This window comes from Anomalospiza imberbis, unplaced genomic scaffold (assembly GCF_031753505.1).
Source record: "Anomalospiza imberbis isolate Cuckoo-Finch-1a 21T00152 unplaced genomic scaffold, ASM3175350v1 scaffold_52, whole genome shotgun sequence".
NCBI lineage: Eukaryota > Metazoa > Chordata > Aves > Passeriformes > Viduidae > Anomalospiza > Anomalospiza imberbis.
The window spans coordinates 655,800-679,823 of NW_027100130.1; the positions used below are offsets into that span (position 1 = coordinate 655,800).

Genomic DNA, 24,024 nt, shown 5'->3' on the forward strand with positions numbered 1-24,024 from the left:
CCAAAAAAAAAAAATCATCATCCCCCCCCAAAGTAACCCCAAAACTCCCCCGGAAACGACCTCGCAAAAATGGGGGCGTGGCCCCTTTAAGAGCCCCGCCCCACCCCGTGGGTGGCGCCCCCTGGTGGGGGCTGGGCGGTACAACAAGGCCTTAATGGGGGGGGGGGGGCGTGTCTTAATTAGGGGGGGCCACGTCTTAATTAAGGGGTGCCCCGTGAAGGGGGGGTCCCGCTTTGGGGGGACACCTCATTTTTTGGGGGGGGAACCCTAATTTGGGGGGACTCGGTCATTAAGGGGGGGGGGGTTTCCTTTTTTTAGGGTGGTACGATCCATTGGGGGGGGGGAGACACACCCAATAATTGGGGTGCCCCCCCCCCCCATTTTTTGGGCATTTCACCCCATATTTGGGGGCTGAAACTTCCTGGGGGGATGGAGCAGATTTTGGAGGGGGTCACCCCCTTTTTGGGGGAGGGGCTTCATTTCCTGCGGGCGCCCCCCCCAGTTTTGTCCCCCCGCCGATTTTGAGCCGGCCACCCCCCCCCCCGCCCCATTTTTGGGAGTCCCCTCGCACTTTGGGGGGAGCCTCCACCCTCCCCCCATCCCTGCCAAGCTGCCTTAGGGGGATCTGGAGGATTTTGAGGGGGGGGGAGGGGTCGGGTGGGTGTGGCCGCCCCTCCCCCATCCCCCCATCCCCCCCTCCTGCTTTTGCCAAACGCCCCCGGGGGTGGGGGAGGGGAGGGGGCGGAGCCTGTGACCAAAGGAGGGACTTGAACTGGACTTTGTGGGGGGAGGGGCCGCCCCTCCCCCCCCCCGCGGGGACACGAACTGGAGAGGGAGGGGCCGCCCCTCCCCCACGCACCCCCTCCCCCACCCCCCATCTTGGGGGGTCCCGGGCAATAAAAACTGGACTAACGGCACCTGTGGTGTGGGGGGGGGGCTGCCGAGACCCCCAGGTGTGGCCAGGGGCTCCTTTATCGAGGGGGCGTGGTCTGATCCCCGAGAGGGCGTGGCCTCCAGCACGAGGGGCGTGGTCAGTGATCACAGGGGGGGCTTTAATTCCCAAAGGGGGTAAAGTGGGCGTCGCTTCCACACCAAAGCCCCACCTGACGCCAAAAAAGGGTCGTGTCCCAACCGAATGGGCGTGGCATCCATTCTCTGGTGGGTGTGGCCTCAGAGTGATTCTTCCCCCAGCCCAAAATTGGGTGTGTCCCTGTCATAATTGGGTGTGTCCCCAGGTGGGTGTGTCCCTGTCATAATTGGGTGTGCCCCCAGGTGGGTGTGTCCCTGTCTAAATGGGTGTGTCCCCAGGTGGGTGTGTCCCTGTCTAAATGGGTGTGTCCCCAGGTGCGTGTGTCCCTGCCTAAGTGGGTGTGTCCCAAGGTGGGTGTGTCCCTGTGTAAATGGGTGTGCCCCCAGGTGGGCGTGTCCCTGTCATAATTGGGTGTGTCCCCAGGTGGGTGTGTCCCTGTCCTCAATGGGTGTGTCCCGAGGTGGGTGTGTCTCTGTATAAAGTGGGTGTGTCCCTGCCCAAAATGGGCGTGTCCCACCCCATAGTGGTTATGTCCCTAAGTGGGCGTGTCCCTCCCCAACCGGGCGTGTCCCAGCTGGGTGTGTCCCTCCCCTAACCCTCAAAATGGGCGTGCCCATCCCCTGAACGGGCGTGTCCCGCCCTGAACGGGCATGTCCCCCCAAACTGGGCGTGGCCGCCCCACCCCCACCCCCCTTTTGCGAGTCCCCTAAGGGGGCGGGGCGGCGCGGGGCGGGGCCGGGCGGGGCGCGGGCGTGGCCGCGGCCTTGCGGGCCAGCTTGGCCAGGAGGGGGCTGTGGGGGTGGCGCTGGCGCAGGTGCGCCAGGTGCGCGTCCTGGCTGTCGGCCGTGCCGCCGCACTCCTCGCACACGTAGAGCTTGGCCCGGCGCTCCTTGTAGCCGTAGCGCTGCGCCACGCCGTGGATCTTGCGCAGGTGGGACTCCAGCGAGCAGCGCTGCGTGAAGGCCTTGTCACACAGCGAGCACTTGTAGGGACGGACACCTGGACAGGGGACAGAGGGACAGAGGGGCATGGCCCTGTCATGTAGGGATGGACACCTGGACAGGGGACAGAGGGACAGAGGGACAGAGGGGCATGGCCCTGTCATGTAGGGATGGACACCTGGACAGGGGACAGAGGGACAGAGGGGCATGGCCCTGTCACACAGCAAGCACCTGTAGGGACGGACACCTGGACAGGGGACAGAGGGACAGAGGGACAGAGGGGCATGGCCCTGTCACACAGCGAGCACCTGTAGGGACGGACACCTGGACAGGGGACAGAGGGACATTCCCATTCCTGCCCCATTCCATTCCATTCCATTCCCGTTCCCATTCCGTTCCCGTTCCCGTCCCGGTCTCACCGGTGTGGGTGCGGACGTAGCGCTTGAGGTCCAAGGTGTCGTTGAACCTTTTCCCACCCCAATCCCACCCCATTCCCACCTGTTCTCATTCCTGTTCCCGTCCCGTTCCCGTTCCCGTCCCGGTCTCACCGGTGTGGGTGCGGACGTGGCGCTTGAGGTCGAAGGTGTCGTTGAAGCCCTTCCCGCAGTAGGGGCAGCGGTGCCGCTTCACCTCGCTGTGGCACTTGAGGTGCCGGTTCAGCATCCGCTGGAACCCGAAGCTCTTGTGGCACACGGGGCACGAGAAGAGCTCGGAGCCCCCCGGGACCCCCCCGGCCACCGGGACCCCCACGGGGACCCCCCCGGCCAGGGGCAGCCCCGGGGGGAGGGGGGCGCCCAAAGGGCCGGACGGGACCTGCAGAGAGAGGGGAGGAAAGGGTTAAATGGGGGGACACCTGGTGGGAACCCCCCCCGGACATGGGGGACGGCCCCCCTTGGGGACTTCTGGTTTTGGGGACCCCCAGCCCACCTTGGTGACCCCCCCTGGCTTTTGGGGACCCCCCCCAAATTGGGGAACCCCCAGTTTTGAAGACCCCCCCACCCCACCAGGAACCCCAATCACAGAGACCCCCCCCAGTCCCAGGGACCTCCTACCTTGGGCACCCCCAAATTTTGGGGACGCCCCCCCCAATTTAGGCACGCCCCATTTTGGGGACCTCCGTGCTCATGGGGACCCCCAGTCTCAGGCCCCCCCTCCCCAATTCGGGCACCCTCCAGCTCACTTTTCTCCCCCCCCCCCCATCCTTCCAGCCCCTCCCCAAATTTGGGGTGCCCCCCTTACCTTGCCCTTGGGGTGCAGGAAGGGGCCGGGGGGGGGCGCGGGGGGGCAGCGTCATGTCCAGGGGGGACGCGGGGGCCTCGCCCACGGCCGGCTCGGGGTCCCTGCGCAGGGGGCACCCCCCCAGGCAGACTGTGTGGGGGGGGCACAGCTTCAGGGGGGGGGTCCTGAACCCTCAAACCGCCCCCCCGAAATGGGATCCCCCCCAAACCCCCCCCCCCCAAAAAAAAATCATCGGGACTCCCCAAATGTGACCCTCCCCCTCCCCAAATCGGACCCCACCGTGGGGACGCCCCAAATGTGACCCCCCCCTCCTCCCCCATGGCAGGAGGAGGATTTGGGGGGCCCCTCCCCCGCTCCCCTCCCCCGCCCTTTGGGGTTCCCCCGACCGGTCGGACGGCTCGGGCCGCGACACCCCAAATTACAGCCCGAATTACGCCCCAAATTAGGGGTTTCCGGCGGGTGTCGCCCGCGTGGGCCCCGGGGGGGGGACGCCACCCCCCCGCCCTCCCCACCCCCCCCCGGGGGGACACCGGCGACACCCAAAAATCCCCTCCCCCACCAAGGGACACAGGCGGGCAGCCCAAAGCCCCCCTAAAATCACCCCCCAGAGGCACCCAGGCACCCCAAATTCCTCCCCAAACCCTCCCGGCTCTCCGGGCACCCCAAACCCCCACCCCCAAAAGGGCCCCGGGGTCCGGGCACCCCAAAATCCTCCCCAAACCCCCCCTCCCCGTCCCAGTGTTTGGGTGGGGTTTGGGGGCTGAACCCCAACTCCGTCACTAAGGAGACACCCCTGGAGGGGAAGGAGGTCACCCCAAAACCGCGGATCCCTCCAAACTCGGGGAACCCCTGGAACTCCTGGATCCCCAAAAATTCCTGTGTCCCCCTAAATTCTTTGGTCCTCCTGCGCACTTCCAAAACATCTGGGACCCCCCCAAATTCCTGGGTCCCCCTCCAACCCTGAGGCCTCCCCCTCCAGGTTCTGGGTCCCCTCAAACACCCGGAACCCCCAAATTCCTGACAGCCCCCCAGACTTCTGGGGGCCCCCAGTAGCTGAATCCCAACGGACGCCTGAGTCCCCCCAAATTCCTGAGTCCCCCCAAATCCCTGAGTCCCCCCAAATCCCTGGGTCCCCCCGGACACCTGGGCCCCCCCAAATTCCTGAATCCCCCCTAAATCCCATCTCCCAATGGATCCTGTCCCCCCAAATCCCATCTCCCAATGGATCCCGTCCCCCCAAATCCCATTTCCCAATGGATCTGGCCCCCCAAATCCCATTTCCCAATGGATCTGGCCCCCCCAGATCCCCGGGCCCCCCCAGATCCCTTCCCCCATACTGGGCACGTAGATCTCCGCCCGCTGCTCGTCCGGGAGCTCGCTCCAGTTGCGCTTGGCCGTGGCCACCACCGGCTTCTTCACCAGGAACGCGCGCGGCATGGCTGGATCCCGCTGGATCCCCCGATCCCGATGGATCCCCCGCGGGATCCCTGCTCCAATCCCCGGGGGGGTCGCGGTGCCGATTCCCGGCTCACGGCGGGGCTGGGTCTCGGATCCCGGATCCCCGGTTGGGTTTGATCCCAGATCCGGAGTGTTTGGTCAATATCCGCAGCCGATCCCAAATCCTTGGCTAGTTTTGATCACAGATCCCCAGTATTTGGTCAACAGCCACAGGCGATCCCAAATCCTCGCTCAGTTTCGGTGCTGGATCCCAAATCCTCGCTCAGTTTCGGTGCTGGATCCCAAATCCTCGCTCAGTTCTGATCCCCGATCCCGAGGATTTGGTCAATACCAGCACCAAAGCCCCGATCTTTGGTGGATTTTGATGCCAGATCCGGAGGATTTGGTTGATTTCAGCGCCTGGTCACGGATCCCAGGCCAGGTTTGGTGCTGGATCCCCAATCCCGCCGGATCCCGGCGCTCCGGAGGATCCCGGATTTGGGCTCAGATCCCGGGGATTGGAGCGGTTCCGGTGCCCGATCCCGGCTCCGGCGTCACCGCGATCCGCTGTCACCGCCCCGCTGTCACCGCCCCGCTGTCACCGGCCCGAGCCCCGCGCCGCGCCCTCAGCTGCGCTGTCCCGGGGCTGTCCCGGCTCTGTTGTCCCGGTTGTGCTGTCCCGGTGCCGGTCCCAGCCGTGTTATCCCGGTCCTGGCTCTGTTATCCCGATTGTCCCGGTCCTGTCCCAGCTCTTTTGTCCCGGTTGTGCTGTCCCGGTGCTGTCCTGGCTGCGTTATCCCGGCTGTGCTGCTCCCGGCTCTGTTATCCCGGTCCCGGCTCTGTTATCCCGGTCCCGGCTCTGTTATCCCGGTCCCGGCTCTGTTATCCCGGTCCCGGCTCTGTTGTCCCGGTTGCGCCGTCCCGGTCTTGTCCCGGTGCCGGAGGTGCTGTCCTGGTGCTACCCCGGTCCTGGCGGTGCCGTGTCGGTCCCGGCAGTGCTGTCCCGGTGCTGTCCCGGTCCCGGAGGTCCTGTCCCGGTCCCAGCGGTGCTGTCCCGCTGCCGTCGCGGCCGTGCCGTGCCGGTGCCGGCGGTGCCGCCCCGCCGCGCGTCCCCCGTCCCGCCCCGCGGTGCCCCGGACCGGTTCCGCCGGTCGGGCCGGGCCGCGCCGCAGCCGGAGCCGGTCGGGCGGGCGCCGCTTGGGAAATAACGGGGAGCCCCCGCCCCGGCCCGGGGACACCGCGGGACGCGGGGACAGCCGCGGGGGCGGGGACACCGGGACACCGGGACGTGGGGATATCGGGGACATGGGGACATTGAGGGGTATTTGGGGACATCGGGGACACCGGGGACGTGGGGACACTGGGTACAGCCACGGGGGACACCGGGGACATTGGGGGGTATCTGGGGACATGGGGACATCGGAGATGGGGACATGGGGACATTGGGGACATGGGGACACTGGTCTGAGGGGTGTGGGGACATTGGGGACGCAGGGATGGGGGACGGGGGACACGGAGAGTTTGGGGTGAGCTGGACAGGGGGACACGGGGACAGGGGGACACGGGGATGTTGGGGACACGGGGACACAGGGATGTTGGGGACACGGGGACACGGGGACACGGGGACGGGGACGGCGCTGTCCCCGGGACTGGGGTGTCAGGAGGTCACCTGGAGAGACTGGGGTGGGGGCTCACCTGCACACCTGTGTCCCCGGGGGGGGTCAGGGTGTCCCGGGGGGGTCAGGGTGTCCCCGAGGGGGGTCGGGGTGTCCCCGAGGGGGGGTCGGGGTGTCCCGGGGGGGGGTGGGGGTGTCCCCGGGGGGGGTCACCTGCACGTTCCCGCTCCGGTACGTGCGGCCGGGGCGGGTCCCCGGTGCCCCCGGGGGGGGAGCGGGGCCGGGAGCGCGGCCGGTCGGACCGGCCCGGGGGGGACACGGGTCCCGCAGGGCCCCGGGGGGGCTCTGGGGGGCTCTAGGGACCCCACAAGCCGCCTGTGGGCATCCCCCGCACCCTATGACGTCACTCTGCGCGGGGGATGTGACGTCAGCCATCCCGCCTGTGACATCGCCGCTCCCCCGCCGCGGCGGTGTGACGTCACAGCCTCCCCGCCGCCGCTTCCCGCGGGCACAGCGGGGGTGTGTGTGTGTGTGACGTCACGGAGGGGGGCGGGCCGTGACGTCAGGCGCTCCCGGCAGCCCCCGCGGCCATGGCGGGGGGGGGGGCCCTGGGCCCGGCTCGCGGCCGCGCTCGCGCCCCCCGCGCCCCCCGCGCTGCGCCGGCCCCGCCCCTCGCCACGTCATCAGGTGCGCGACGGCGGCGAGGGGCGGGGCCGTCACCTGGGGGGGGCTGGGGTCTTTGGGGGCATTCGGGGTCACCTGAGGGAATCTGGGACCTTTGGGATTGTGGGGTCCCTGGGGGGGCTTTGGGGTCCCTGGAGGGGAATTCTCGGTCCCTGGGCGTGATCTGGGGTCACCTGAGGGATTCTGGGGTCCCTGGGGGTGACCCGGGGGTACCTGGGCGGGCTTTGGGGTCCCTGGAGGGGAATTTGGGGTCCCTGGAGGGGAATTCTCCGTCCCTGCCGGCTCCTCCGGGGGTCCCCCTTTGGTTGGGGGGGGGTCTCCACCCGGGGGTCCCCCTTTGGTTGGGGGGGGTCTCCACCCGGGGCTCCCCCTTTGGTTGTGGGGGGTCTCCACCCGGGAGTCCCCCTTTGGTTGGGGGGGGGTCTCCACCCGGGGGTCCCCCTTTGGTTGTGGGTGGGGGTGGGCTCTTTCGGGGGTCCCCCTTTGGTTGGGGGGGGTCTCCACCCGGGGGTCCCCCTCTGGTTGTGGGGGGTCTCCACCCGGGGGTCCCCCTTTAGTTGGGGGGGGGGTCTCCACCCGGGGGTCCCCCTTTGGTTGGGGGGGGGTCTCCACCCGGGGGTCCCCCTTTAGTTGGGGGGGGGGTCTCCACCCGGGGGTCCCCCTTTGGTTGGGGGGGGGGGTCTCCACCTGGGGGTCCCCCTTTAGTTGGGGGGGGGGTCTCCACCCGGGGGTCCCCCTTTGTGGTGGGGGTCTCCCCTCACCCCCAGCCCCGGTCCCAGACGGAGCTGCTGCTGCTGCTGCTCGAGTCCCCGCGGGCGCTGTGCGGGGGGGGCTCCCCGGGGGTCCCCGGGGGTCCCGGGGGGGCTCTGCTGGCGCTGCTGGCCCAGCCCCCCGCGGGCCCCCCCGCGCCGCCCCGCTCGCTGCTGCTGCTGGCCACCGTGACCGTGCTGGTGGCCAGCGGCGACCGCGCGGGGCTGGCGGCGCTGGCGGCGCTGCTGCAGCGCCCGGGGGGCGCGGGGGGGGCCCCGGCGGCGGCCGCCGAGTGCCTGCGGGAGCTGCGGCGCCTCGGGACCCCCGGCAGCGCCCCCAGAGCCCTCGGGACCCCGCCCGGGACCCCCCCCGGGAGCCTCCGGGAGAGCCCCGCGCTGCAGCCGCTGCTGCTGCTGCGGGCGGAGGCGGCGGCCGGTGAGCGGGGGGCGACCGGGACGGGCCGGGGGGCGACCGGGACGGGCCGGGGGAGGGACCCTAGGGTGTCCCAGTAAGGACTGGGGGGGTCCCAGTAAGGACTGGGGGGGGTCCCAGTGTGTCCCAGTAAGGACTGGGGGGGTCTCAGTGTGTCCCAGTAAGGACTGGGGGCGTCCCAGTAAAGTTGGGGGGGGGTCCCAGTAAGGACTGGGGGCGTCCCAGTGTGTCCCAGTAAGGACTGAGGGGTTCCGGTCGGTCCCAGTAAAGGTTGGAGGGGGTCCCAGTAAGAGTTGGGAGGGTCCCAGAGGCTCCCAGTAAGGACTGGGAGGATCCCAGTGGGTCCCAGTAAAGGCCCTGGGGGTCCCAGAGAGGACCGAGAGTGTCCCAGTAAGAGTTAGGAGAGTCCCAGTAAGGACTGGGGGGGTCCCAGTAAGGGTTAGGGGGGGGTCCCAGGAGGGATCCTGGGGAATCCCTCTGGGAACTGGGACAGATCCCAGTAAGTGCCAGCGCCAGACTGGGATGGTGCCGGGAGGGATCCTGGGCAGCTGGGAAGGATCCCAGTACATCCCAGTATGGTACTGGGAGCGTCCCTGGGGGGGTTGGGGGATCCCCCGGCCCCCCCGACCCCCTGATCCCCCCTCCCCCCTCCAGATCCAGCGGATCCCTGGGGAGAGGCGGGGCCGGATCCCGGTGAGTCCCAGCCCCCCCCGGGACCCCAAATCCCAGAGCCCCCCCAAATCCCAGGGACCCTCGGGACCCCCAAATCCCAGGAACCCCCCCTAAATCCCAGGGACCCCCCCAAATCCCAGGGAACCCCCCGAATCCCAGGGAACCCCCCGAATCCCAGGGAACCCCAGGATTCCCCTTCTTTGGGGCGCCCAGAAACACTCAGGCCCCCCCCATTTCAATCCCCTGCGAATCCCAGAGCCCCCCCCCCAAATCCCAGAGCCCCCCCCCCACCCCCCAGATCCCGGGGATCCCCAGGATTCCCCCACTTTGGGACCCCCCCAGTTTCAATCCCCTCCAAATCCCATCACCCCCCCCCCCCAATTCCTTCCCCCCCCCCCCGCATTCCTGACGCCCCCTCCCCTCCCCAGGCGCTGCCTTCGGCCTCGCCCCGGCCGCCCGGGCGCAGCTCCCGCATTTCGGGGGGGCCTCGCCCGGGGCCCCCCCCGGTCCTGGCCTCGGCGGAGCCGGCCCCGGTGCAGGCGGCGCTGCTGCGGGGGGGGCTCGGCGCGGGGGGGGCGCCCCGCCTGGCCGCGCTGGCGCTGCACCCCCGCCCTGCCCCCCCCGCTGCGCCTCTTCTTCCTCCTCTGCCTCCTCGAGGGGGGGGGACCCCAAAAAAACCGGGGCCGGCCCCCCCCTCCCGGCGCTGCCCCCCCCCCTTGGCGGCCGCGCTGTTCCCGGGGGGGGCCGCGGAGCCCCCCGAGATGTTCCTGCCCCGTTTCGAGGCGGCGGCGGCGTTCTGCTCCCCCCGAAACGCGGGGGGGGGCGCCGAGCGGGGGGAGCCCCCCCCCCAAGATCCCGGGGGGGCGGGAGTGGCTGTGGGGGCTGGTGGGGTTTTTGGGGGGGGGGTCCCCCCGTTCTCTTCTGCCGGGCCGTGCTCGCCTACGGCCGCTGGTTCGGGGGGGTCCCCGCGGCCGAGCTGGGGGCGGCGGCCGAGAGATTATTGGGGGGGGGGCACCCCGCGGCCCCCCCGCACCTGCTGGAGCTCGCCAAGGTTTTGGGGGGGCCCCTGGGGGGGGCTTTGATGGCGCAGGTCCTGCGCGCCCCCCCGCCCCCCCCCGGGCACCCCCCAGCTCCGGGGGGTGCTGAAGGTGCTGCGCGACCCCCCCCGCGCGGGGGGGGCGCCCCGGGACCCCCCCCCAAATGCACCCCCAGGTGCGGCGGTACCTGCGGCGGGCGCTGGCGGCCGAGGGGGGGGGCCTGGGGGGGGGCTCAGGGGGTGCTGAGCGCCGCCGCCCCCCTCCTGCCCTGCGGGGGGGTCCCGCTGTGCCCCCCCCCCGCCCCGGGACCCCCCCGCCTTGGGCTGGGGGGGGGACCCCGACGTGCGGGACCGCGGCCGCCTCCACGGGGCGCTGGCGGCCGCGCTGGGCCCCCCCAAATTGGCCGCGGTGTTGGGCCCCCCCCCCGCGCTGCGCCCCTCGCCCCCCTCCCCAAATCGGGCCCGGGGGGGGGCTCGGGGGGGGGCGCGCCCCCCTCCCTGCTGCCCGCGCCCCCCCCCCTGCCGCCTGCGCTGCCTCCCCGGGCCCCCCCCGCCGTTCCACGCCCCCCCCGGGGCCCCCCAGGACCCCGAGGGTTGGGGGGGGGCGCTGCTGGCGGGGGGGGGGCGGCCCGTGCCCCTCCCCCTGCGGCTGCGCCTGGAGCCTCTGGGGGGGCCCCGAACCGAGGGGACCCCTCCCCAGAGCGGGGCGCCGCCCCCCCCCACCGCCGGGACCCCTCCCCAAAGCGGGGCGCCGCCCCCCCCCGCCGCCGGGACCCCTCCCCAGAGCGGGGCGCCGCCCCCCCCCCGCCGCCGGGACCCCTCCCCAAAGCGGGGCGCCGCCCCCCCCCGTGCTGGCGCTGCAGCTGCTGCTGGGGGGGGGCGGGGGCTGGGCCGAGGGGGCGCTGGCGGCGCTGGGGGGCGGCCGGGGGGGGGGCCGAGCTGACCCTGACCCTGCGCCCCCCCCGAGCCCTGCCCCCCTCGCTCGAGGCCGCCGCGGTTTTCAGCCATGGGGGGGGTGGGGGGGGAGCCCCCCGAAAAGGGGGAGGGGACTCGTTCCTGGCGCCCCTCCCCCCGCTGGAGCTGCCCCTGGGGGTGCGGCTGCGCCCCCTCGCCCTCCCCCCGGCCTGGGACCCCCCCCCGCGCCCGCCGCGCCTTCGAGGCGCTCTGGGGGTCGCTGGGGGGGGGCCCCGAGACCCTCCTGGTGCTGGGGGGGGGCGCGGCCGCCCCTCCCCCCGCGCTCGCCCCGCTGCTGGTGCCGGCGGGGGGGGGATGGGCGCTGGCGGCCGCCGCCCCCCCCCGGGGGGTGGTCCTGGCGCGGGGGGGGGCCGGGGGGGGAGGGGCGGGTGCGGGGGCAGCGCTGGGGGGGGGTCCTGCTGCTCGCGCGGCTGCTGCGGGGGGAGGGCGGGGCCTGAGCTGTCGCGACATGTCGGGACGTGGCGCCCCCCAGCCCCCGTTCTGTGACACCCCCCCCCCCCAAAAAAACCAAACCTGGAAAGCGCAAATTGCGTGTCCGGCTCTGGGGGTCCCTGGGGAGGGGGGCGGCGCTGGGGGGGCTCTCTGGGGGGCTGGGGGCTCCCATGGGGTGGGGGGGGTCCCTGGAGGCCTGGGGGGGGTCCCAGCACACGTAGGGGCGGGGCTCAGGAAACCCCCCGACCTCGAACCACATCTCCCATCGTCCTTTGCGCCTCCCGCTTCCGTGCGGTGCCGCCATCTTTCCTCCCCATGGGCGCCGCCATGTTTGTTTCCTCCATGGACGCTTCCATGCCGTTTTCGGCGCGCTGTGACGTCACTTCCGCCCGCCCAATTTCCCCCCCTCAGTGATGGCGGTGCGGGTCCGGGTCCCCCCCGGCGCCGCCCCGGAGCCGCTCCCGGCTCAGCTCCTGCCCTGCCGCGTCCAGCACGACGGGCCCGCGCCCGTGGCCGCCTTCCTGCGGGCCCGGCCCGGCCCCGGCGGCGGTGAGGGCCCGGCGGCAGCGGGGGGAGGCTCCCCTTGGGGTGCGGGGCTCGGTTTTGGGGGGCCCGGGGGGATTCCTGAGGGGGCCGCTGCATCTGGGGGGGTGGGCTTGGGTTTGGGGGCGTTCCTGAGGTGGGGGGCTGTGGGGGAGCTTGGGGAGGGGTCGGGGGTCTCTGGAAGGGTTGGGGTCCCGGGAGGTTTTGGTTGCCCCGGGAAATTTTATGGGTCCCGGGGAGGCCTGAGGGGTCCCGTGCCGGTTTGGGGGTCCCGTGCCGGTTTTGGGGATCTCGGGTGGGTTTTGGGGTCCCAGGTGGGTTTGGGGGTCCCGTGCCGTTTTGGGGGTCCCGTGCCGGTTTGGGGGTCCCGTGCCGGTTTTGGGGATCTCGGGTGGCTTTGGGGGTCCCGTGCCGCTTTGAGGGTCCCACCCCCTGACCCTGCCCCCCCAGAGCTCTGGGCCTCGTTCCGGGGGCGCCGCCTGGGGGGCCGGGAGCTGCTGCTGCCCCCCGGCTACGTGGGGGTCGTGCTGCGAGGGGGGGAGCCCGGAGAGCCCCCCCCGGGCGAGCCCGGGGACCCCCAGGTGAGGCAGAGCCCCCCCCTCCCCCAGGCTCAGAGCCCCCCGTTTTCCCGTCCCGGGGGTCCCGGCCGCCGTCCCCGCTGACCCGTGCCCCTGACGCCAGGCCGGGCCGGTGACGGTGACGGTGACCGCGACCTTCGGGGCCATCACGGACTGGGGGGGCGACGCCGCCCCCGCCCCCGGCCGGGGCCTGGCCCGGGCCCTGCAGTGGGGACCCCTCGCCCGGGCCGTGAGTCGGGGGGCTGGGGTCACATCTGGGGGGTTGGGGGGTCACATCTGGGGGCTCTGGGGTCACATGTGGGGGGTCCAGGGTCACATTTTGGGGGGCTGGGGTCACCTTTGGGGGATTGAGGTCACATTTGGGGGGTTGGGCTCATCCTGGGGGGCTGGGGTCACATGTGGGGAGTCCAGGGTCACATTTTGGGGGGCTGAGGTCACCTTTGGGGAAGTTGGGGTCATATTGGGGGGCTGGGGTCAGATTTGGGGGTCTGGGGTCACATTTGGGGGATTGAGGTCACATTTGGGGCACTGGGGTCACATTTAGGGGTCCAGGGTCACAATTTGGGGTCTGGGGTCACGTTGGGGGTCTGGGGTCACCTTTGGGGGGTCCAGGGTCACAATTGGGGGTCTGGGGTCACCTCTGGGGCTCCAGGGCCTGGGGCCGTGGGTGGGGGTCCCTGAGCCCCCCTCACGCTGCCCCTCCCCCAGCTCCATGCCCCCGTGACTGAGGACAGCGACGAGGAGGCGGAGTCATGACAGGCCACGCCCATCGAAGCCGTGCACCGAGGGGTGGAGCCTGAACAAGCCACGCCCCTCCTGGTGCCATCAAGGGACCCAGCTTAGCTGAGGCCACGCCCACAAGTGAAGCCACACCCACACCCACCTCATTAACAGAGATGGCCACACCCAGTGGGTGGGGCTTATTTAAACCAGAGTGCCTGAAGCCCTTCCCAGTATGGGTGGGGCCTGTGGAAGCCCCACCCACTTTTATTAAAAAAAAAAAACACAAACTCTGTTCACAGGAGGCTCCACCCACAAATGAAAACACTCCCACTGTGGGTGGGGCCTCCAAAAGCCACACCCACGACCACTCCCACAGTGGGTGTGGCCGGCAACACCCCGCCCCTTTCACGGTCAATAAAGGATTTGCCGCGCCAGGTGTGGGCGGGGCCAGGTGTCATTTAATGACTTGCGCCAGGTAGCGGAGGGGGCGTGGCCTGGCGGGGCGTGGCCGGGGCGTGGCCTCACCACTTGCCGCGCTTGCTCCAGTCCTTGGGGGTGAAGTGCAGGCACTTGGCGTCGATGCGCAGCAGCCGCTTCAGCATGGCGCGCTCGTGGCCCTCCACGATGTCCTCGGAGAGCGTCAGGATGTACTGGCCCTGCAGGTGGCACAGGTGTGCACAGGTGTGTCAGGGTGTACGGACCCCGTACAGGTGTGCACAGGTGTGTAAAGGTGTGTCAGGATGTACTGACCCCATACAGTTGTGACAGGTGTGCAGAGGTGAGACGGGGTGTACTGACCCTGTACAGGTGTGCACAGGTGTGTCAGGGTGTACGGACCCCGTACAGGTGTGCACCGGTGTGTAAAGGTGTGTCAGGGTGTACTGACCCTCCCGGTGGGACAGGTGTGCACAGGTGTGCACAGGTGTGTCAGGGTGTACGGACCCCGTACAGGTGTGCACCGGTGTGCACAGGTGTGTCAGGGTGTACGGACCCTCCCGGTGGGACAGGTGTGCACAGGTGTGTAAAGCTGTGTCAGGATGTACTGTCCCCATACAGGTGCGACAAGTGTGCACAGGTGTGTCAGGGTGTACTGGCCCCGTACAGGTGTGCACAGGTGTGTCAGGATGCGCTGGCCCTGGACATGGGACAGGTGAGACAGGATAGGTGTGCACAGGTGGGACAGGTGTGCACAGGTGTGTAAAGGTGTGTCAGGGTGTACTGACCCCATACAGGTGCGACAGGTGTGCACAGGTGTGTCAGGGTGTACTGACCCTGTACAGGTGTGCACAGGTGTGTCAGGGTGTACTGGCCCCGTACAGGTGTGCACAGGTGTGTCAGGATGCGCTGGCCCTGGACGTGGGACAGGTGAGACAGGATAGGTGTGCACAGGTGGGACAGGTGTGCACAGGTGGGACAGGTGTGCACAGGTGTGTCAGGGTGTACTGACCCCGTACAGGTGTGCACAGGTGTGTCAGGGTGTACTGACCCCGTACAGGTGTGCACAAATTTGTGTGTGGCACCCAGGTGTCCAAAGGGGGACACAGGGAAATATTTTATGGCCCCCCCAGGTGTGCGGGGCCCCCCAGGTGTGCGGGCCCCCCCAGGTGTGCGGGGCCGCACCTTGTAGTAGTTGATGAGGTTCAGGTACTGCAGGGTGGAGATGACGTCCTCCTTCTTGATGCTCGTGATCTCGCTGATCTCACTGGGGGAGGGCGAAGTGAGGGGGGGCTGCACCCCCAGACCCCCCCAGGACCCCCCCAGAGCCCCCTGAGGTTGGGACAACGAGGGGGCGGAGCCTGCACTGTGTGGGCGTGGTTAAAGGGAATTGAGGGCGTGGCCTGGCACAGCTGTTCATTAATGCTAAGCACTGATTGGCAGATGGGGTGGAGACTTGGGCGTGGCTTTTGACAGGGTGGGCGTGGCCTGGAGCTGCCACACCTCCTGTGCTGGGCGGGGTTTCAGAGAGGGGGTGGATCATTGTGGGGGTGTGGCCCAAACGGGTGTGTCTTCTGCAAGTGGGCGTGGCTTGTGTGAGCCGCCCATATTGGGTATTGCTGTGTTGGGCGGAGCTTTGAGAAGGGGTGGAGCCTCAGGACAGGGGGCGTGGCTGCACGAAGGGGCGTGGCCTGGGTGAGCTGCCCATCTTGGCTATCGCTGTGTTGGGCGGAGCTTTGGGAAGGGGTGTGGCTGCGTGAAAGGGGCGTGGTCATGGGAAGGGGGCGTGGCCCCGGAAGGGGGCGTGGCTCACTTGATGGTGATCTGGGGCCGCTCCCCGGCCTCGGCCTTGAGCCCCATGAGGATCTCGAGGATGGTCTGGGACCAGTAACTGCGGTACGAGAGCAGCCCCAGGTCCGAGAGCGGCTTCTCAGGTGTGCCCGTCTTCCCCTCCACCTTGGAGAGCTCGTAACCTGGCACAGGTGAGGACAGGTGAGGGACAGGTGAGGGACAGGTGAGGGACAGGTAAGGAGAGGTGAGGGACACATGAGGGACATGTGAGGGACAGGTGGGACAGGTGAGGGACATGTGGGACAGGTGAGGGACGGGGGACGGGTAAGGACAGGTGAGGGACAGGTGAGGGACAGGTGGGACAGGTGAGGGACGGGGGACGGGTAAGGACAGGTGAGGGACAGGTGAGGACAGGTAAGGACAGGTGAGGGACACGTGAGGGACAGGTGAGGACAGGTGAGGGACAGGTGAGGACAGGTAAGGATAGGTGAGGGACAGGTGGGACAGGTGAGGGACAGGTGGGACAGGTGAGGGACAGGTGGGACAGGTAAAGACAGGTAAGGACAGGTGGGACAGGTGAGGGACAGGTGGGACAGGTAAAGACAGGTAAGGACAGGTGGGACAGGTGAGGGACAGGTGGGACAGGTAAGGACAAGTGGGACAGGTGAGGGACGGGGGACAGGTAAGGACAGGTGAGGACAGGTGAGGGATAGGTGGGACAGGTGAGGGACAGGTAAGGACAGGTGAGGGACAGAGGTTAGGGGTGGGATTTGGGGGTGCCAGGGTTTGGGCTGGCTTTGGGCTGGGTTTGGGGGTGCCAGGGTTCGGGGGGCTGGGGGCACTGACTGAACTCGATGAGCAGCTTGCCGTAGCCGCGGCGCTGGTACGGGGGCAGGGTCAGGATGCAGGCCACGTTGTAATCCTCGGTCGACTCCTTCTCCTGCAGGAAACCCCAGGATCGGACCCCAAAACCCCCTGGGATCACCCCAAAATCTCCCATGGAGCTCCCAAAATCCCTCAGGAATCCCCAAACTCCTTTTTTTCCCTTCCAGGACCCCTCCAAGACTCCCCAAATCCCCTCTTTCCTCCTTCCCCACCCTTCAGCCCTCAGGGCTCCCATCCACTCCCTCCAAAGGCCCCAAATCTCCCCCAAATCTCCTCCAGACCCCCCCAAATCCCCCCCAAACCCCCTCAAATCCCCCCCAAATCCCCTCCATTTCCCCAAATCTCCCCCAGACCCCTTCAAATCTGCCCCAAATCCCTCCCAGACTCCCCAGTTCCCTCCCAAGTCCCCCTAAATTTCTCCCAGACCCCCCCCAAATCCCCTCCAGACCCCACAAATTCCCCCCAGTCCCTCCCAAATCCTCTCCAGACCCTCCCAAATCCCCTCCAGACCCCCAAGCCCCCCACCTTGGAGAAGTAGCCCACGATGTGGAAACCTTTGCAGTCGTACTCGGTCATGACGTAGAAGAGGAAGGGGTCGGTGTCGTAGTAAAGCGTCTTGTGGTCCAGGAAGCACTTGGCCAGCAGGCAAAGGTTCTGAGAATAGCTCTGGGGAGGGGTCCCGGGGGGGTCAGCGGGGTGCAGGATGGGGGAGAACCCCCCAGGATCCCCCCCAGAGCCCCCTCACCTTGTTCTTGCGGCCGTCAATCTCGAAGAAGGAGATGGTGCCCTTGCGGTAAATCTCGTTGCCAGGGGGGTGCCGCAGGTCACACTTGGTCTGGGGAGGGTTTTGGGGGGTTTTGGGGGGTGGAAGGGGAAGATGAGGAGGGAAGAGGGGGACAGAAAAGGAAATTGGGGAGAAGAAATGGAGAGAGAGGGAAAAATTTAGGGGGAGGACATTTGGGGTAAGGGGGTGTCCAAATCCCTCAAAACTCCCCCAAAGCCCCCTAAAATTCCCCCACACTCTCTAAAAACCTCCCCAAATCCCCTCAAAACTCCCCTAAATCCCCCTAAAACTCCCTCAAATCCCCTTGAAACCCCCCAAAATCTCCTCAAATTCCTCTGGGAATGCCCCAAATCAGAGACTCCTGGGTACAGCCTTGCCCCGTCTCTCCAAATCCCCTTGAAACTCCCCCAAACCCCTTAAAAAACCCCAAATCCCCCCAAACCCCCCGAATCCCCCTAAAACTCCCCTAAACCCGCCTAAAAGCCCCCCAAGTCCTCCTAAAACTTCCCCAAATCTCCCCAAATCCCCCCTAAAACTCCCCCAAACCCCCTAAAACTCCCCCAAATCCCCCCCAAGCCCCCCTAAAACTCCCCCAAACCCCCTAAAACTCCCCCAGATCCCCCCCAAACCCCCCAAAAACTCCCCCAGATGCCCCCCAGCCCCCTAAAACTCCCCCAGATCCCCCAGCCCCGCAGCCCGTACCAGGTGCCGCTGCAGGCAGCGCAGGCTGTGCCCGTACTTGAGGCAGAACTCGCAGAGGTAGAGCACCGGGAGCCCCGTGAGCTCCTGCGGGTACGGCGAGAAGTACCAGGGCTTGAGGCGGTGCCGGCCCAGCTCGATGCACTCGATGTTCTTCATGCGGGTGACGATGTCGTCGTGGCTGCGGTCCGACACCAGGCTCCCGGTCATCCGCGGCGCCGAGGGGGCCCCGTCCGAGGAGTCCTGCGAGTCCTGGCGCCGGGGGACGGCGGGGTCAGGGCCCGGGGGGCTCCCTGCCCTGCCCTCGGGTTCCCCATTTCCAGCTGGTTTCTCCCTGTTCCTGCCTCAGTTTCCCCATTTCCAGCTGTTTTTCTCCCTGTTCCTGCCTCAGTTTCCCCATTTCCAGCTGGTTTCTCCCTGTTCCTGCCTCAGTTTCCCCATTTCCAGCTGTTTTTTTGTCTGTCTGTGCCTCAGTTTCCCCATTTCCTGCTGGTTTTTGTCTGTTCCTGCCTCAGTTTCCCCATTTCCAGCTGGTTTCTCCCTGTTCCTGCCTCAGTTTCCCCATTTCCAGCTGGTTTCTCCCTGTTCCTGCCTCAGTTTCCCCATTTCCAGCTGGTTTCTCCCTGTTCCTGCCTCAGTTTCCCCATTTCCAGCTGGTTTTTCCTCATTCCCAGGCCATTTTCCCCTCCCCTGCCTCAGTTTCCCCAGCCCCAGAGCCCGTTTCCCTCCTCCCCTCCCCCCCGGCAGCCCCCGGGGCGGGGCAGCCCCTCCCCCCGCGGTGTCCCCAGGTGTCCCCACCTCATCTGTCCCCAGGCAGGCCGATTTCCTCTTCCGGCCCGGCTGAGCCGCCACCGCCCGGCGCGCGGAGCCGTTCTGTGGGGAGAGGGGGGGGTCACACCTGGAACCCCCCAAAAACCCCCCAAATTCACCCCAAAACCCCCAAATTCACCCCAAAACACCCAAATTCACCCCAAAACACCCGACAATCACCCCAAAACCCACCCAGACACCCCAAAACCCACCCGGGCCTGGCCCATACTGGTGTGGTTCCTGGCCCATACTGGTGTGGTTACTGGCCCATACTGGTGTTACTGGCCCATACTGGTGTGGTTACTGGCCCATACTGGTGTTACTGGCCCATACTGGTGTTACTGGCCCATACTGGTGTGGTTACTGGCCCATACTGGTGTTACTGGCCAACACTGGTGTGGTTACTGGCCCATACTGGTGTGGTTACTGGCCCATACTGCTGTTACTGGCCCATACTGGTGTGGTTACTGACCCATACTGGTGTTACTGGCCAACACTGGTGTGGTTACTGGCCCATACTGGTGTGGTTACTGGCCCATACTGGTGTTACTGGCCCATACTGGTGTGGTTACTGGCCCATACTGGTGTGGTTACTGGCCCATACTGGTGTTACTGGGCTCACCTGGGGGAAGACGGAGGCCTGCGAGGTCTCGGTGGGGGCGGGGATGGGCGTGGCCGGTGACACCACCTCGACCTTGCGCTTCTGCGACCAGTTCAAACCAGTTCAAACCAGTTCAAACCAGTCCCTCCCCGTTCAGTCCATCCCAGTCCATCCCAGTCCCTCCCAGTCCATCCCAGTCCATTCCAGTCCCTCCCAGTCCCATCCCAGTCCCATCCCAGTCCCTCCCAGTCCATCCCAGTCCATTCCAGTCCCTCCCAGTCCCATCCCAGTCCATCCCAGTCCCATCCCAGTCCATCCCAGTCCCATCCCAGTCCATCCCAGTCCATCCCAGTCCCATCCCAGTCCATCCCAGCCCCTCCCAGTCCCATCCCAGTCCATCCCAGTCCATCCCAGTCCATCCCAGTCCATCCCAGTCCCATCCCAGTCCATCCCAGCCCCTCCCAGTCCCATCCCAGTCCATCCCAGTCCCATCCCAGTCCATCCCAGTCCCATCCCAGTCCATCCCAGTCTATCCCAGTCCATCCCAGTCCCTCCCAGTGATCCCAGTACGCCCGGGGAAGGGGAGGCTCAGGGGACACCCGGCTGTGGGGACAGGGACAGGGTGACCGTGACCCCTGGGGACAGGGAGCCCCTGGGGACACCACGGGTGACAAAACCGGGACCTGCCAGGGGCCACTTCCGGGGCCAGCTGGGGACCCTGGGGACATTTGGGGACATTGGGGACATTTGGGGACATTTGGGGACATTTGGGGACACTGGGGACATTTGGGGACCCTGGGATCGTCTGGGGACAGTGGGGACATTGGGGACATTGGGGACATTTGGGGACCCTGGGGACCCTGGGGACATTTGGGGACATTGGGGACCCTTGGGGACATTTGGGGACACTGGGGACATTTGGGGACCCTGGGATCGTCTGGGGACATTTGGGGACATTGGGGACATTTGGGGACATTTGGGGACATTTGGGGACACTGGGGACATTTGGGGACCCTGGGATCGTCTGGGGACATTGGGGACCCTGGGGACATTTGGGAACCCTGGGGACATTTGGGAACCCTGGGGACATTTGGGGACATTGGGGACCCTTGGGGACATTTGGGGACATTTGGGGACACTGGGGACGTTTGGGGACACTGGGGACATTTGGGGACCCTTGGGGACATTTGGGGACATTGGGGACATTTGGGGACCCTGGGGACATTTGGGGACCCTTGGGGACCCCGGGGCCATCGGGGGTTACCGTGGGGCGCTGGGGGGGCTCGGCCTCGCTCTCCTTGGGCAGGTGCAAGCGGAGCGTGATGGGCCCCGGCCCCGCTGGCCCCGCCGGCCCCGCCGCTGGCCCCGGTGGCCCCGGCAAACTCTTCCCGCTGGCGGGGGCCACCGGCAGCGCCAGCTCCAGGCTCTTCCTCTGCGCCGGGAGGAAGAGGAGGGTTTAGGGGGACACGGAGGGGACGAAGCCACCGCGGCTCGGGGACCCTCCCACCACCCCCCGGGGCCCCTCCCCGGGGACAGGGGGCCACCAAGGGCTCCTAAAGGGGACGGGGGTGGCCTCGAGGGGTCAGGGGTGTCCCCAGGGTCCCCTTAGAGGGGTCAGGGGTGTCCCTGAGGGGTCAGGGGTGTCCCCAGGGTCCCCTTAGAGGGGTCAGGGGTGTCCCCGAGGGGTCAGGGATGTCCCCAGGGTCCCTTAGAGGGGTTGGAAATGTCCCCAAGGTCCCCTTAGAGGGGTTGGGGATATCCCCAAGGGGTCACAGATGTCCCCAAGGAGTTGAGGATGTCCCCAAGGTCCCCAGAGAGGGAATGGGGATGTCCCCAAGGTCTCCTAAAGGAGTTGCAAGTGTCCCCAAGGGGTCGAGGGTGTCCCCAGGGTCCCTTAAAGGGGTTGGAGATGTCCCCAGGGTCCCCTAAAGGGGCTGGGGATGTCCCCAGGGTCCGGGGTGGCCCCTGGGTGGGTCCTGGGGATGTCACCACCCCCCGAGGGGTGTCCCCAGGGGATGTCCCTGCCGTGGGGGATGAGTGTCTCCCCCAAGGGGGTTTGGGGACTCCAGGTCTGTCCCCAACGGCTCCGAGTGTCCCCTGTCCCTGTCCCCAGGCTGGCTCCTGTCCTCTGTGTCCCCCCATGTGTCCCCTCAGTGTTCAGTCCCCGAGGCTGTCCCTGTCCTTGCACTGTCACCTGCTCTGGGTGTCCCCAAACTGTCCCCTGGTGTCCCTCACGTGTGCGCCTTGTCCCTGCTGTCCCCAAACTCTGTCCCTGTCCCACCCCCCAGGGCCACCCCCTGCCCTCACCCCCCTCCTCAGCCCCACCTGCTCTCCTGTCCCCTCGATGTCCCCTGTCCCCAGTGCCTTCTGTCTCTCCAGTGTCCCCTCGATGTCACCCAACCTCCTGGTGCTCCTTGTCACCCATTTCCCCCAGTCCCCTTTCCCCCGGTGTCCCCCGTCCCCTCCTCGTGTCCCCACGTGTCCCCAGTGTCCCCCCTCCGTGTCCCCCCATGTACCCCCCATGCCCCTCACCGAGTCCCCGTGTCCCCTCCCTGTGTCCCCCCCGTGTCCCCGTGTCCCTCCCATCTCCCCCGGTGTCCCCCCCGTGTCCCCAAGTGTCCCCGTGTCCCTCCCATCTCCCCAGGTGTCCCCCCGCGTCCCTGTGTCCCCCCCCATGCCCCTCACCAGGTCCCTGTGTCCCATCCCCGTGTCCCCGTGTCCCTCCCCGTGTCCCCCCCGTGTCCCTCACCGGGTCCCTGTCGGGGGAGCCGGGCCGGGAGCCAGGCAGGCCGTTCTTGGTGGGGGTCTTGGCCTCCTTGCGGGGCACCTGGACCCTCTTGAGGTCCAGCCGGTCGTGGGTCACCCACTCGTCCAGGCGCTTGTTGACTGGGGACAGCGGGGACACGCCGTGGTGGCACCGGGGCTGGCCCGCCCCCGTGTGCCCACCCACCCCGGGGACACAGGGGGTGACAGCGCCAGCGCCACCCCAATGTCCACCCCAGTGTCCACCCCAGTGTCCACCCCAGTGTCCACCCACCCTGGGGACACAGGGGGTGACAGTGCCACCCCAGTGTCCACCCCAGTGTCCACCCACCCTGGGGACACAGGGGGTGACAGTGCCACCCCAGTGTCCACCCCAGTGCCCACCCATCCTGGGGACACGGGGTGACAGCGCCACCCCAATGCCACCCCAGCGTCACCCACAAACCCCAGTGACCCCTCGGTGACCCTGTCGCCGTTCTTGGGGACACTTTTGGGGACACACCGGGGGTGACACCGCGGTGCTGCCCCCCCAAACCCCTCGGAGCCCCCCCCAGGACCTCGGCGTGTCCCCGGCCCGGCCTTGGGGACCGCAGGGGGACCCCGGGGGGCTTGCCTTGTGTCCCCCTGTCCATGTCCCCCTGTCCGTGTCCCCGTGTCCGTGTCCCCCTGTCCGTGTCCCAGTGTCCCGGTGTCCCTGTGTCCCTGTCCCCGTGTCCGTGTCCCCCTGTCCCCGTGTCCGTGTCCCGGTGTGCCGGTGTCCCCGCTCACAGTCGATGTAGTGCACGTAGAACAGCTTCCTCCCGCTGATGTCCTTCACGCTCAGGATCTCGGCCAGCGCTGCGGCCAAGGGGAGGGGTCACCACCCACCCCCTTCTGGGGACCCCCAAACCTCCCCAGGGACCCCAACAGCCACCCAGGAACCCCCAAAATCCACCCAGGGACCCCAACACCCACCCAGGAACCCCCAAAATCCACCCAGGGACCCCCAAACCCATCCAGGGACCCCAAAACCCCACCTAGGGACCCCAAAAATCCACCCAGGGACCCCCAAACCCACCCAGGGACCCCAACACCCACCCAGGGACCCCAAAAATCTACCCAGGGACCCCCAAACCCACCCAGGAATGCCAACCCCCCCCCAGGGCCCCCCAACCCCCCCCAGGCACCTCAAAACCCCTCCCAGGGACCCCCAGCAGCCCTCAGGGACCCCCAAACCCGACCCCTGCCCAAGGACACCGAAACCCCACCCAAAGACCCCAAAAATCCACCCAAGGACCCCAAAGCTCCCCTCCATGGGCCCCAAAAAAACACCCAGAGATCCTCAAACCCCCCCAGGGACCCCAAAACTCCATCCAGAGATCCCCAAACCCCCTCAGGGACCCCCAAACCCCCACCGATGGGCCCCCAAAACCCCACCCATGGGTCCCCAACACCCCCCAGGGACCCCCAACCCCCCCCAGGGACCCCAACCCACCCATGGGCCCCCAACACCCCCCAGGGTCCCCCAAACACCCCCCCATGGGCCCCCAACCCCCCCCCCGGGGACCCCAGAACCGCCCCACGTACCCCAGACCCCCCCCGGGACCCCCTCATGTCCCCAGACCCCCTTGGGACCCCCGACACCCCCCCGCCCAGGCCCCGCCCCTTCCTCAGACCACGCCCGAATGAGCCCCGCCCCTCCGCGCAAACCCCGCCCCCTCACAACCCCCGCCCCTTTCCCTCCACAGGCCCCGCCCCTCCCACCCGGTTACCGCCCTCTCCCACAGCCCCCGCCCCCGAGCCCTGATTGGCTGCCCCCCGCGCTAAGCCCCGCCCCACTCACGCCACTCATCCTCGTTGTCCTGGTTACGGCGCAGCACGGGCAGGCGGCAGCCCTCGGACACCTCCCCCTGCGGGGGCGGGGCCTCGTCAGGGCCGGGGGGGCCCCAAAACCCCCGCGGGGGGTTCGGGGGGTCCCCGAACCCTTCCGGAGGCTCCCGGAACCCCTCGGGAGGGTCCCCGAGCCCCCTCCGCGCTGCCCCCCCCCGCCCGCTCCCCACCTCCGCCATTCTCCTCCCGGCCTCCGCTTCCGGCCGGCCCGACGCGCTTCCGGGACGCGGCCACGCCTCTTCCGCCTCTGCCCCGCCCACGGCGCGGCCCCGCCCCCGGTTGGCGGGAGCGCCCGCGGG

General features: G+C 68.1%; 3 protein-coding genes across 5 annotated transcripts; 1 reads left to right on the forward strand and 2 right to left on the reverse strand.

Moving 5' to 3' along the window:
• Positions 1 to 1,463: 1,463 nt before the first annotated feature.
• On the reverse strand, positions 1,464 to 4,651 carry OVOL1 (ovo like transcriptional repressor 1). The gene is made up of 5 exons (XM_068178620.1): positions 4,548 to 4,651; positions 3,211 to 3,339; positions 2,899 to 2,912; positions 2,520 to 2,784; positions 1,464 to 2,029 (listed from the first exon to the last, which is right to left on the reverse strand). Exons 1-5 carry the CDS (start codon positions 4,645 to 4,647, stop codon positions 1,737 to 1,739), a joined length of 801 nt encoding a protein of 266 aa, XP_068034721.1. The 5' UTR covers positions 4,648 to 4,651; the 3' UTR covers positions 1,464 to 1,736.
• Positions 4,652 to 11,623: 6,972 nt separating this feature from the next.
• Positions 11,624 to 13,176, forward strand: RNASEH2C (ribonuclease H2 subunit C). 2 transcript variants are annotated; one of them, XM_068178679.1, is made up of 4 exons: positions 11,624 to 11,793; positions 12,238 to 12,368; positions 12,469 to 12,594; positions 13,074 to 13,176. In XM_068178679.1, the coding sequence occupies exons 1-4, from the start codon at positions 11,658 to 11,660 to the stop codon at positions 13,119 to 13,121; spliced, it is 441 nt and encodes a 146-aa protein (XP_068034780.1). In that variant the 5' UTR covers positions 11,624 to 11,657; the 3' UTR covers positions 13,122 to 13,176. The 2 variants fall into 2 exon arrangements, with proteins under 2 accessions (XP_068034780.1, XP_068034781.1); XM_068178680.1 differs by lacking the exon at positions 12,469 to 12,594 and having other exon boundaries at positions 13,074 to 13,162.
• Positions 13,177 to 13,609: 433 nt separating this feature from the next.
• Positions 13,610 to 23,986, reverse strand: KAT5 (lysine acetyltransferase 5). Of its 2 annotated transcripts, XM_068178660.1 has the most exons (14): positions 23,896 to 23,986; positions 23,679 to 23,745; positions 22,625 to 22,693; positions 21,843 to 21,979; positions 20,358 to 20,525; positions 19,115 to 19,195; positions 18,481 to 18,555; positions 17,686 to 17,934; positions 16,945 to 17,034; positions 16,725 to 16,865; positions 16,161 to 16,254; positions 15,337 to 15,496; positions 14,709 to 14,790; positions 13,610 to 13,744 (listed from the first exon to the last, which is right to left on the reverse strand). In XM_068178660.1, exons 1-14 carry the CDS (start codon positions 23,902 to 23,904, stop codon positions 13,610 to 13,612), a joined length of 1,557 nt encoding a protein of 518 aa, XP_068034761.1. In that variant the 5' UTR covers positions 23,905 to 23,986. The 2 variants fall into 2 exon arrangements, with proteins under 2 accessions (XP_068034761.1, XP_068034762.1); XM_068178661.1 differs by lacking the exon at positions 20,358 to 20,525 and having other exon boundaries at positions 23,896 to 23,985.
• Positions 23,987 to 24,024: the final 38 nt, after the last annotated feature.